The sequence below is a fragment of the Rousettus aegyptiacus genome, unplaced genomic scaffold (assembly GCF_014176215.1).
Source record: "Rousettus aegyptiacus isolate mRouAeg1 unplaced genomic scaffold, mRouAeg1.p scaffold_m13_p_14, whole genome shotgun sequence".
NCBI classification, from domain to species: domain Eukaryota; kingdom Metazoa; phylum Chordata; class Mammalia; order Chiroptera; family Pteropodidae; genus Rousettus; species Rousettus aegyptiacus.
Window position 1 is genome coordinate 42,008,214 of NW_023416289.1, and position 13,299 is coordinate 42,021,512.

General features: G+C 48.5%; 1 protein-coding gene across 1 annotated transcript; it reads right to left on the reverse strand.

Moving 5' to 3' along the window:
• Window positions 1-654: 654 nt before the first annotated feature.
• Window positions 655-4,976, reverse strand: LOC107512293 (CD177 antigen-like). The gene is made up of 7 exons (XM_036232695.1): window positions 4,972-4,976; window positions 3,742-3,796; window positions 2,774-2,951; window positions 2,559-2,699; window positions 2,105-2,290; window positions 1,268-1,387; window positions 655-1,068 (listed from the first exon to the last, which is right to left on the reverse strand). The coding sequence occupies exons 1-7, from the start codon at window positions 4,974-4,976 to the stop codon at window positions 917-919; spliced, it is 837 nt and encodes a 278-aa protein (XP_036088588.1). The 3' UTR covers window positions 655-916.
• Between the last annotated feature and the right edge of the window lie 8,323 nt (window positions 4,977-13,299).

The following is a 13,299-nucleotide window of genomic DNA, read 5'->3' on the forward strand; positions in this document are numbered from 1 at the left end:
TGAGCCCTCTGGGGTCTCCACGGGAGGTCTTGGAATCCTTCACAGACTAACATCCCCTCCTGAGCCAGCCCTTTTGTGGCAGCGACATCCAGGCCCTGCCCTCAAGGTTCTCAGTCTAGCCAGACAGATCCGGGCACAGAGACGATGTTTGCTGAATTCACTCAAATTCCTCCTTGAAGCTTTAGGGTGAGGGTGTGGGGGGTAGTTGAGGAAACCAATGCTGGGGCAGGGAGGCTCCCCCTGCTCTCCTGAGTCCCAGTCCTGTCCCTGCCACAGAGGTACTCCAGGCTCAGACCGTGCGAGCCGGAATCAGTAGGTGGAGACCCTCCCTGTTCCCTCCTGGGCTCTTGCTTTCCCTATCACACCCAAAGCACCTTGATTTTCTCTCTGATCTTTCCTATGCAGTATGGGCACTGGGAGCTCCAGAAGAATGGCTGAGAGTCGGGTGAGGGGGGTGCAGGTGGTCAAGGGAAAGTGGGAGACCCAGGACTACCCAAGGTGAAGAGTGTAAAGAAATAGCTATGAAAGCAGGCAGTCACTCCCAGCACGAGAGCCCGTGGATGCCCCCGCACTCATGTCCGCCCCCAACGGATAAAGCAGAATACAAGGCGGCCAGCCCTCCCTGCCCCTCTCACTTCTCTTGGCCCCCTCCCATCAGCACGGCCTGCCCCAACTAACTGGCCAGTCCTGGAGTTACTTAAAATACCCACCAGTGAGTTCCTATCCTATACATCTGTCCCCTGGACCATGCCCTGTTTCTCTCCTTCAGCTGCACAATCTTACTGGCAGCCTTACCATGAAGCACCTACTGGGACAATCTGTCACCTTTCACATGCTGAGTGACTAATGGACTTCTACATTACTTGTGGGTGCTGGCACTGGTGGGCCGTGTTGGAATGTCTGACTTTCACGAGAGTCATCGTGCCTCAGGGCTGCAGGGCAGGTCGGACTCACCATCATCACAGTTCTCGGACAAAGACAGGGGTCCAATTTCCTTGGTTTGATTAAGCAGATTGCAGGCTACTTCGGTCTTGCATCCCTGAACTCTCAGCTTAGTGTTGATGCCAACTGTGGACAGGACGTAAGGCAAAGGGAGAGAAGGAGAGAAGCAGAGACCGCCGCTGGGACCACCCAGCCCTGGGAATCCCGGCCCACCCTCCTCCAGGTCCCAGGCCTCAGCAATCCTCTCTCCCCAGAGGCTCAGATCTTGGTCCTCAGACCCTCCCTGCCTTCAGTGGCCCAAGGGGAACACAATGTCTCAGCTCACCTCCCCGGAACTGGAGGACCCCCTTGTAACAGTGCATGTGCCCGGCAGGGCATGTCAGCTTTTGTTCAGAGTCACAGCCTTCTTTAGACAAGCAGACTGGGCACCGCACAGACCCTGGGACTGGGTACACAAGAGAGGAAGAAAGGCCTGAGCAGCTCACGCTCAGATCAGGTGCCGTCTCCCTGCCTCACCTTTCCTGGTCTCCAGAATCAAGCTTCTCAGTCTCCCCAGATGTGCCCTGCTGGGTTCCTCTCACATACATCTGGGGTATAGGAAATTAGGGTCGTGTGGCTACGTTGGGAGGAAAGGAGCATGAGGTCTGCGGAGGGGCACTGGGGACTGAGACCTGAGGGGTGGCCTGGAAGGAACCAGAGCAGATTTCATCCACGACTCACACTGCAGGGTCCAAGCAAACAAGATGACCCTGAGAACAGAGCAACGTACAACATAACCCCAAACCCTGTTTATGATACACACAAGGACAGTGGAAAGTTACAGGCCAATTTTGCTTTGTAAAATAAAATATCAGAATTAGATTAGAAACGAGTGAATCAAACCCAACACACAGAAAACCGAGCAATCCCAACATAGGGCCATTGCAGAGGTTGAGTTGGGGGTTGGACATCAGCAGGTGCATCTAGTTCGCTGCCCCAGGACTGTTAGAAGTTGCTGTCCAGGAAAGGAGTGGGAGGGGCCATCCTGGGGGTTTTGAGCAGGCTGGGTGGTGGGAGTGGGAGGGGGACCTAATGAACAGTCCCTCTGTGCTCATCTCGACCCCCTTGGCCTTGTTGCTCCTGTATGCCCCACATCCCTTTCCTCTCCCTCCTCCCTCTGCACCTGGGGTGGGGCGTGGATCCCAGAAGGGGAGGCTCGTGGATAGGTCATTGCAGCGGTCCTCCCTGTGGTACACTTTTGTGTAGGAGATGATGGAGAGGCCAGGGCCTGCCCTGTGCTGGGTGACTTGGACCTCTTGATCTTCCTTGTTGGTACAGCCCTTGATGAGCAATAGATACACATGGGGTCCTGGACGGAGAAAGGGAGACAGGCTGGGGTGAGGATTGGGACACCAGGGTCTTGGAAGGTCTGCATTGTAGTTGGGGTGAGAGGCTGGAGAAGAGACGACTGGGAACCTGAGGGGTTGCTCTTGCTGAGGAGGGGACTGCTCCAGGAATGAGGGGAGCATGTCTTCTGAGTCCCAACACAGGATACAGGTAGGACAGTGCAGAGGGAGGGATATCTCTGCACAGGAGAGCGTGGGAGTCAGGTTTGGGGACTGCAGGCTCCTTCTCACCATTCTCAATGAATATCGTCGTGTCTAGGCAACCCCAGCCATCTTCACAGGCCGCCTCACTAGCCGTCCACTGCAAGGGTAGTTGTGATGCATCCACCACTGACTCCAGAGTGCCCGACTGACAAATCAGGGCCTGCATCCCTGAGATGGGAACCATAAACCCATTTAGCCTGTCCTCCAGGGAGATTCCCACCCACGCTGGGGTCTTCACTCACGAGGTAGCACGAAGGCGATGCCCAGGAGGGCTGGCAGCAAGGCCGGGCTCATGGTCAAGGCAGGTAGAACTCTCTCCCTCCTGCTCTTTCTGCCAGGAAACTGAGGCTTTTTATAAGCCAGCCTCACCAGAGGCAGCCCAGGGAATGGGTGGAGAGAGGAGGGCCTTGGGAAAGGAGGCTTGGGCCCATCCACGTAGTCTCAAAACTTTAGAGTACCCTAAGTCTCATGCTCTTGCAAATCAAAAGTCCAGGCTCCCTGCCCCACCTCCTCTCCCAGACCAGGGCTTAGGCCTCCAGATCTCTCAACATTTCAAAATAGTCATCTTTATCCAGCCTCCACTGTCTAGACCCCCAAACCTTCTTCCTCCTGAGCCCAGCCATGTATATTCCTAACCCCACCCTGTTTCACAGTATTTGGGGACACTGTTTCCTCATTTCTCATGTCAATCTGGCCAAAGTGGGGAAATGGTCAGACTGCCTGTGAGGACATTGCTGAATGTGTCTTGGCCAATCTCTATGGTTTTTCTACCCTAACCTCTGCCCCCACAGATATCTACTTCTCTTTTCTTTGACTTTCGTTCCCATATTGCTTTTTATTCTCTTTTTTGCTACCTTTCCTCATGCTTTCTCTTCTGTTCTCGCCCCTCCCTGCACAACACAGGTCTAGAGTCTCCACTTCCTGCCACCCAGGTAGGAGCTGAGGTATAGCAGGAGGAGAGGATGCCAGTGGAGATTGAATATATATTGAAGAAGTAGGCTTATTCCCTGACAAAGCAAAGTTTCTATGCTAGAAACAGATGGGAACAGTAGTGTGCTGGAAAACCAGCTTTTTAGAAAAACAAACAAACAAAAACAGCATAAAGAATCCTAGCCCCAGAATGTTGGCCTACATCCTCCCGGTGAATTTTAAGCCACCAACAATTTTACAATCAGCTTTTGCAGGCGTGTACAAACCAGCTCTAGCCCACCGGGTAGGACAGAGACAGACAGGCTGGGTAAGGGGCATCTGTGAGAGACTGCAGGCTGCAAAGGGCGAAAAGACAGGGTGAGAACGATGGTAGAGGAGAAGGAGGGGTGAATCTGTAACTCGCGATGCCACGTTTATTTTCATGCGTTCTCTTTTCTCTCTGGTTTCTCTCTGGTTTCTTTGCTGGTTTCGCGTTTGCCGCACAGGTAGAGATGTGCCTCTCTGCTCTCCCACCGTGTCTACACTCTTACTTAGCATAGTGTGGGTGCTCCACAGATATTTATTGATCGAATAAATGAATGAATGAGTAAGTGAATGAATGAATGATTACATGGAGAGTGAAAGATGGCCACAGAGCTATCGCTGCATTTATATAGGTTGTGCACTGCTGAAACTCCGCCCCCTCCAACGATACACTGGGCAGCTGTGTGAATGGCACCCTCTGAAATTGTGCGTGGCCTGAAGCAGTGTCCCTGAAGGAAGAGAGGAAATAAGGTGAGCACACAGGGTCATGATTAGTCTACTAATACTCTGCTTGGGTCAACACATATTTATCGAGGCTGAACTTTATACCAGGCACCAGCCTGGTTGGTAGGGATAAGGGAAGGCCAGTTAGAATGGGGGCCCTAATTTGGTTGAGCGCATGGCTTAGTGAGAGAGACAGACACTCTATAAATATGTGAGTACAAAAAATTTTTAGATGGGCTACGCGCTGGGCAGGTGTTGTAAAAGTAAGAGACTGAACTGAGATCAGGGAGGGCCTCCCTGAGGAGGTGACCTTTGAGCTGAGAGCAGAGTGAGAAAAGAGCCCGCTCTGGAAGGACATATGGGAAGAGCGTTCCAGGCAGAGGGGAGAGTGGGGGCAAAGGCCCTGAGGTGGGAGCAAGCTTGGCTTATGTAAGGATTAGAATGCAAGCAGGTGCTGGACAGGAGTGGGTAAGAGGGAGAGTGATAAGAGATAGGAGGAGAAAGACTGGCAAGCGCCCAGCCATACAGGACTAAGTCAGGATATGAAGGCAGCCTTCCTGGGAGTCCTGCATATTTCAAGCAGCAAATGCCAAGACTGGGGATGGGGCTGTTTAGCAGAAAGTCTGGCATTCCTTGGTGAGAAACTCTGTCGGTTAGCAGGCCTGATTCTGGTACTCCTCGATTGTGGAGCCTTGGGTCATTCACTTGCCTTCTCTGAACTTCGTCATCCTCTCTGTAAGGTAGATGTGATGATTCCCTGTACCTCATGGCCTGTATCCCATGTAACGCAAAGTAGATTCTCCACAAATGATGAAAATAGTTAGCATTGTGAGGCCTTACTCTGTTCTCAGCCCTGGCACCATGTTCTTTGTATATTTCCACTCATCGAACCATGACAACCATGAAGGGGATCCTATTAACCTCCCAGTTTTGTAGATAAAGAGGTTGAGGCCAGAGGTATCCAATAACTTGTCCAAGGTCACATAATGCAGCAGAGATAACTGTTCAACAAAGATCTGTGTTCCCTTCAGGGTGTAGAGATCTTTCTGAGAGGTGACTGCCCAGCCATGGACTATGTTTCCCGGTCCCTCTCTCCTTGAGGTGGACTCTATGACTAGCTCCCAACAATGGAATGTGGGCAGAAATGGCTACTGCCACTTTTGAGCCCGAGTGGTTAAGAAACAGGAATGCCTTCTTCCCCCACCTATGCAGCCGTCATATGTGACCTTGAAGCCATACATAGAAGATGGCAGGGCCTCCATCAGCCCAAGTCCCCAAAAGTGTGAGGAGAGCAGAGCACACCTCCCTTCCAAAAAATACTCCACCAAGTAGACGTGATGCGAACGAGAAATAAATGTCTATGATTTTAAACATCGGATCTTATTTGGTGGTATCTGTCCCAAATACTAGAATGTCTAACACACACACAGCCGTGAAATGCCTTCCCTTGGGAGGGTCTCCCGGAAGCAGAGCCTGAGACAGAACTGCTTCTTCAAGTGCTTTCCTAAGGGAGCATTCTCTGGAGAAGGGGGAGAAAGAAGGTAGGGGAGGGCGGAAAGACTAAGGAAGGTGGTCTCTAGGCTGGGAACACACTTTAGTTAGATCTCACATGTTGCACCACAGATTTGAATCCACCACGACCACCCTTTTGCATTCTTGTTGCCTTCAGCTATGGGGCAAGTTCTGTGTCGGAGCTGAGGGAGTGAAGGGTGTGTGGTTAGTGGCTCACCCTGGCAGCAGGGCGGGGCAATTCTCCAGAAAAGGGTCACCTGTGAGATATTGTCAGCCCACACCAGCTTTGCAAGTGCATCTGGGCAAGACACAACACATGGCTCCAGTGCTAGAGACACATTTGAGGCCAGGGGCTGGCTCCTGACCACAGCACATGGGGATCAGATGGTTTCTACGATTACCAATTTCATAACAGGAAGAGAAATCCTAGCAATGATAAACACTATCATATATTATTGTTGCCATAGGGCGCCATTATTGAGAGCTCTAAGGCATTCACCCACAGCACTGCCAGGTCTGAGTCTTTATTTTTTCTTTTCTTTCCTCTCCTTTTCTTCCCTTTCCTCTCTTTTTAGGCACAACAACAGCAATTCTTTGCTCCCCATATGAAGAGGATCCAGAAGCTGAAAGAGGGGCAGAAGCTTGCCAAGGCCACTAACTCACACCATGGCCAGGCAAGGATCAGTTGTGGGCCCTGAGCACATTGTTTGGCTGGCTCACTCTGCTTTCCCCTTATTGACTGGCTGGCGGGTTCACCAGGTGTACAGATCCTGGGTGATACCAGAATTTGCTCCAGAGAATGACCTGTAAACGACAAAGCCAGCCCTCAGCTCCTGCCTGGGGCTGCTCTGTATGTATCACCAGCAACCACACTTCTTACCCCTGAGATTTCCTTAATGAAATGAAGAACAAGTACTTCCCTTCTGGGTTTCCCCAGGTCCAGCCTCTAATCTCCCTAGGCAGCAACAGAAGCCCCACAAGGAACACAGTGCCCACAAAGACTGTGGAGGGTTTAGGAGGTCTGGTTTCTGTTTTGAAAAATTTTTACACCAACTAAAAAGCTGTATATTGTGTAATTCCATTTGTATGAAATATCCAGAATAAGTAAACCCACAGAGACAGAATTCAGATTGGTGTTTTCTAGGGCTTAGGGAATAGGGGGATGGGGTGCAAACTCTTAATGGACATAGGGTTTTATTGAGGGTGATAAAAATGTTTAGAACTAGACAGAGAAGGTACAAGATGGTGGCAGCTCTAAATGCCACTGAATTATTCGCTTCAAAACGATTAGCTTTATGTTATGTGAATTCTACCTCATTAGAAAAACAATTAAACTGAGTGAAAGAGGCAGACCAAATTAAAAAAAAGAACATATTCTATAACTCCGTTTACGTAAAATTCCGAGAAATGGAAATTTATCTATACTGACAGAGAGATGCGTGTTTGCCTGAAGACTGTGGGGTGCGGTGGGTGCAGGGGGAGGGATGACACAGACACATGAGAAACTTGTGGGGGGAATGGATACACATGGGGTGCGTGTGCACGTCAACACTCAGCAGATTGTGCACCTTTAAATATGTGTGGTTTATGTCTGTCACTTATGTTTCCGTCAAGCTGTGATCAAGCCGTGATGTCATGTACTGTTTGTGTCATCAGGAGAGAATATTGTCTATCACTACTGTGTCCAAGTGGGCGGATCCTGGATGTGTGCCCACAGGAGTGCAAGGATGGTAACAGCTGGCCTTTATTTAGCACTCGCCGTGTACTGGGCACTTCAGGCATAATTGCTCATTTAGCTCACCCAGATGCATCAGTTGGACTCATTTATGTCACTCAACTCCTAGCCTTTGCGCGTTTTGTGTTCTTTGCCTGGAATGCTTATTCCTTTCCCCTCGTGAGCTCTAAGTTAACCAGGAGTCATCCTCCAATAAATGCCCTTCTTCAGGGACGTCTTCCCCGGTCCTTCAGTCTAGGTCAGAATCCCCGTTATGTGAGGTTGCCACGCTCCATATTTCACCTTTCAACCATTACACATGTGCAATTTCTTTACTCATTTATTTAAAAAAAACAACTACATGCTTCCCATGAGCCTGCCACTGTTCTAAGCACAGAAGATGTAGCCATGAAACAGAACAGACACAGATCCAAGCCCTCACAGCTCTGCTGTGCTGGCAGAGGACTCACATGGCAAGCCAAATGGCAACTATGATGATGTGTTACACAGTGTGCTTAAACTGGTGGGGTTTTTTTGTTTGTTTTAATTTCAATTTAAAAGATACCATAGCACACAGGCCATAGGAAGCATTGGGTTGCCACTGTGTCCATTGTTTTCTGCACTTTTAACATATCGAAAACCTGGGTCAGTGTTCTGCATCTGGCATACCAGGCAATTAGCCCCACAGGTTCATCATTTAAATGTATTAATACCTGGAAAGCACCTTTGTCCACTTGGCCATGGTAAGTTTCACAGTTAGTAATGTTATCCTTTCTACCAGCCCTCTGGCTTGTGATTACTAGAGAAGTAGAATATCCATTTGTTAACTTGTTTTTATGTTCACTCTTGTACATCAAGCCTTTAAAATGTGTCCCATGGTCAGTATCTATCAATGGGGTACATATACATAGTCATTAGATTTATAGTCCCTTTATGCTAGTGGTCTGATTTGCCCACCTACCTCGGAAGGTTTCAGTGAAATCAGATGTAGTGTTGGCACACAGCAGCATTTTGGGAGCCCTAGCTCAAGGGAAGGTGCCCATGCGGTCAAGTGCCTATTTATTACCAGTTGGGGGTTTGGTGCATAGATGGGCAAACTGGGGCCTTTGATAACTCCAAAAGACATGGCTTCGAATAAGCTTCAGCACCTCTTCCTTAGCTATGTCTGAGCACACCGGGAACTAGGGTGCTCATTTTTCTAACGTATATAACCTGCAGTGTCCACTGACAGTTCAGTTGCTAAAATATGTATGTTTGACCAAGCATCTGTTTCTGATCACCTCGAGGTGTAAATGCCTTGTGAACAGGGAATAGAAGACAATGACATGCACCTCAGGCCCTAGGATATGATCACAAATATCTTTTCACGTCTCTTACTTTCATAAAAGTTATGCCATGATCATCTCCACCTCCACCTCCCATTGTCCTCATCTTAGAATCAATTCTTTTAAAGTAGCCTGTCAGTTTCCAGGGCTCATGCATGATTAATAACCATATCATTCTTAACTCAGTCCATGGATCCTGTGATTTGTTCCTCTTTTTTCCAAGATAATACCAGCAGAGGGTTATAAAGAAGTGCCGTCCAGATAGAGAGACTAACTCGGCTACAGCCATCAGGACATTAAGCTCCGGCAGAACTTCCCTTGTTCCTCCTTCACATGTTGCAGGATTCAACAAGGCCTAGGGCCAGGAGCACTTGGAGGTTCTATAAATTCAACAGAGTCCAACAGTTGCAGCATCTCTAGAGAAATAGGACTATGTGACAAAGCACTCATCTCCTCTAAAAAGGCCTGCCATTTACTTAGTGGAATATTTGAGCCATGGCAGAGGCTGGTCAGTAGATCACGTTCTTGACACACACTCGATGGAAAATAAAGTTTTAACCAAAAGGGAGGTGATTTTCGAGAATAATGTACTTCCATGGATAAGGTCAGGAAGCATAGGATTCTGATAGATGCGGTCGCATCCCCGTTAATGGTCTCTCGGCTATTCGGCACCTGTAGATAAGTGGCTGGAAAGTTATCACCCTTTGTATATTTGAGGAACTGATGGAGATGCAAACTTTGTTTTATCTGAATGACAGTTTGTCACGCTTCCCTGCAGTGTGCACATGGCAGTTTTGGGACAACCAAGAGGCCATCGTGGTCCCATCAGAGTCAATGAATTTCAGACAGTTGTTCTGGACTAAAGCCACCACTGGCCTCCATTTCCTGAGAGCATTTCCTTTAGAAATGTTGTTGCAATTTTGCAATCACAGAATCTTTCTCTGCCCTATTGCAATGTCCACAACTCTTCTTAAATGTTTTTTACTAGTTCCAGGACTCCGGCAACGTCTTTCTCTAAGGCTCGGTCTCATCTCTTTGAAATGTCATGATGTTGGAGCTTTTGGAACCCTTCTGGTGACCTTCTTCATGGGAGTTTGAACCCAGCTTGGATGGGTACACTTTCAACCAAGATGGAAAACTGCATACCGTCAGGATTTCATGAAAAGTTTTATATACAGCCAGTTGGCCACGCAATGGCCTCTGATTCACTCTCCTCAGCCTGATAATCTCTCCAGCCCCATGTTTCAGGGTGTTGTTATTCTCATTGCCCTATTACGCTGGTCTAAATAAAGTCTTTCTTGCCTCTTTCACTTTGTCTGATGCCAGTTTTACTGTGACATTACCCTCCTGTAATGAGCTGATCCTGTCATCTGGCACAAGGTGTCAATCCTTCCCATATTTTCAAGCCTTCCCCCTTCTTTCCTTATGTGGCTGCCTCCTCTACACGAATATTTCCAATGTTCCTCTCTCTCTTCTGACTCGGTGTCCACAGCAGTAGACAACCTGACTGCCCAGATCCTTCTAGGACCTCAGGTTATCTAAAAGCATCATCGTCTTCAGAATTAGGAGCACTGTGAGTTGAAACCTGATGATACAACACAAACCTGTAAGTGCACACCACCTCAGTAGCCCTCCCCATCCACAAATTTTCAGTCCACATGCATTTTCACCTCGCATTCAAAAAACAATATCACGCAGATGTAAAAACTATATCATGTCCAAGATGCAGGACAGCCTGTTGATGATAATGAATCCTGAATAAGCCCCTGGCATAAACCCAGTAGTGGACAAAAGGTCCTGGCTACCACCTCCCATTCTCATGGCCTCCCTACATGATTAAGCCCCAGAGTCTACTCCTCGGGCATTGATCTAGGTCAGACATTTGTGTTTTCCCCCATAAACTCGGTGTATCGGTGTGAGTGAGAGATGACAAACAGTATGTGGAAGTAGAGAAATAGCTTCTACCAGGTGGATTGTCTTTCTTTTATGACTGTTCCTTTTGGCTAGTGAGCACAGGGCTTAATCCTCAAGAACCTATCCTGGAGGACGGGCAACAGTGAAACCCGGGGGCAGCAGGGAATGGCATGAAGGGATCGGGTCTTATGGAGAGTCGGAATGGGAAATTGTAAAGCCCGGGAAGGGTTTGGCATGTTGGCTGTGATTAAGGGTGAAGAGGGTGTACTGGTGCCATGGAGGAGGGCTCCTTCAGGGCGCTTCAGGATGAGTTTGAAGAGTCGGAGTTGGAGGTGGGCCTACTAATTGAGGGAGAGCAATGGGCAATGTTGTAATGAATTTGGGGGAGACATTTTTCCACCCTAGGAAGGATGTGAGTGATGAGACATCGAACATGAGCAAAAAGACTAAATGTCTTGCAGATTCAGATAAGCATGCTTGTGTTAGGGACAAGAAACAGCACCAGATCAGAGTACCGGCTGCAAAAAGACAACGGATGCAGCCAAGCTGGAGAGAGAGGTAAGCATCTAGTTGGGGGCTAAGAGTCTTGAGAGTGATGATGGATTGAGGCAATGAGCACTTGAGCTGAAGACATTTGGGAATTTGAGTTGGGAATTGAGTTTGAGTGCAACATCCTCACACTGAAAAAGAGATTTGGGATTGCAGCCTGTGGGAAGGTAGTAAATGCAGAGGAAGGGAGTAAATTCCATTGCGAGCAGTTTCCGGGACAGTGTCAGACTTTTACAGGGTCTGCCTCCACCAGGTTGACCCGTGTGTAGATGGTTTCTAAATGTAGTCTGAAGTCCAACAGTTTCGGGATACCGTGGGAGCACTGAAGAAAAGGGAAATGTCTCCCTGTTTCTCAGGCCTCACTCATTCTGGTCAGCACTTTAGTCCTGTCCACAGGGAACTGTGTGGGAATGAAGGTTACGGATCCTCTGAGTATGGGTCAATATGAGCCTACGGACAGAAAGTGTAGGGCTGTGTGTCAGCTGGGGTGAATATGGAGTGAGTGGAGTCTTTTCTTTTCTTTGTTGGCTGCTCAGAGTGAATATCCCATGAGTGCGCATGTGAGAGCTGTGTGACAGGTGTCACTGCTGGAACGGTAGGTGCCTATGGTCTGGGCCACGTGTGCTTGTTAATCCAAAAGATACAGCTTCCATTTATGAGGCCAGCTGCTGTCTCCACCTGACCTTATGTTGGTGGGGAGAGGAGTCATGTCATCATGAGATCTTCCCCTCTCTTGTCACATCACAGCCCACATTCACACACTGCATCTCCCCTGAGGCTTGGAAGTGGGTCAGGAGTTGTTTGCTTTTTCCTGTAGATCGCCTCACCTTGCTCCAGAAGTCTGGGAGTAGGCACTGTCAGTCTCTCATCAGGTGCTGCTAGAGTTTCCCCAAAGCACTTTTTATCACTTAACACTGGTTAGACGCCGTACATGTGCAGTAACTTGTCCTTGATTCTGGAGGGTATGTTCCACTTAGCTCAGAATATTGGAGGACTAAAGACTTCATAGATGCAGCCGATTGTGACATAGATACAATATCGATGACCCTACATAGCACGGGGCGCTCGCCTTTACCTCAAACACATGAAAACTAGTACTGTTCCTGTCACTGAGGTAAATCTTTGTCATCGTTGTTATCAACAGCTCATGAGCAGCAGCTGGAAAGGATTCAGAAACTTAATCAAAGGTAATGAATTGCCTGATTTCAGGCTGAAGGCGGAAAGACAGCTTTCTCACACAGAAATGCTACCAGAGGCCATTGCTGCTTAGTTGAGCCCTCCGTCTATCCAGTCTGTTTCAGCTGGGGAACACCATATCTGAGTCTCTAATACCTTGGCTGACCCTAATTGCCCCAATGCAGTGATTCCCTGAGACTTCGCTCATTCACCTCACAGGACCTCCCAAGGTGTTGTCAGTGGCTCTTCCACACAATTAACCTATCTTGACTCATGCTGCAGACTTTCTTAAACCTGTCAGATGCTCACAAACTCCCAAGAAGCAGCATCTGGCCTTGCCATCCCCCATAAGCCTTGCTATGCAGCCCCACGCTGGGACCTACTGGCAACAAGCCTTGTTTCACAGTTTAGCTTCTATTAAGAACCTTTTGTTTAACCACAAGTGGCAATCACTGGCAGATCACTGTGTAGATCATACCAAGGGGTCCAGAGTGTGGCAAAAGCAGTGGCCAAACTTGGCTTGCATCAAAGCTCCTCCCAAGATGCCCCAGAACCAATAGTTTTGCAGGCCAGCTGCTGACCAAGCCAGAGGACCACACAACTACCTCCCCAATGGTAACACCCAAATGATAGGCTGGAGAAGCACCAGTGTCCCGCTAAAGTGGACCCTGTTCTGTACAGTTAGCCCCTACACAAAAGTCCCTTCACTGTAGTCATGGCCAGTCCTCACAACCAATTCACGAGGGTAAATCCCTCCCATTACATTCAAATATTACCAACACTCAACTAAAATAGGAAGGTTCTACAAGGTATCTCCTTCCAGCAAATCTATCCTTTAGAATCAAAGACCAGGTGAAGAGCTTCCCAGACAACAAAAAGCTAAAGAAATTCACCACCACCA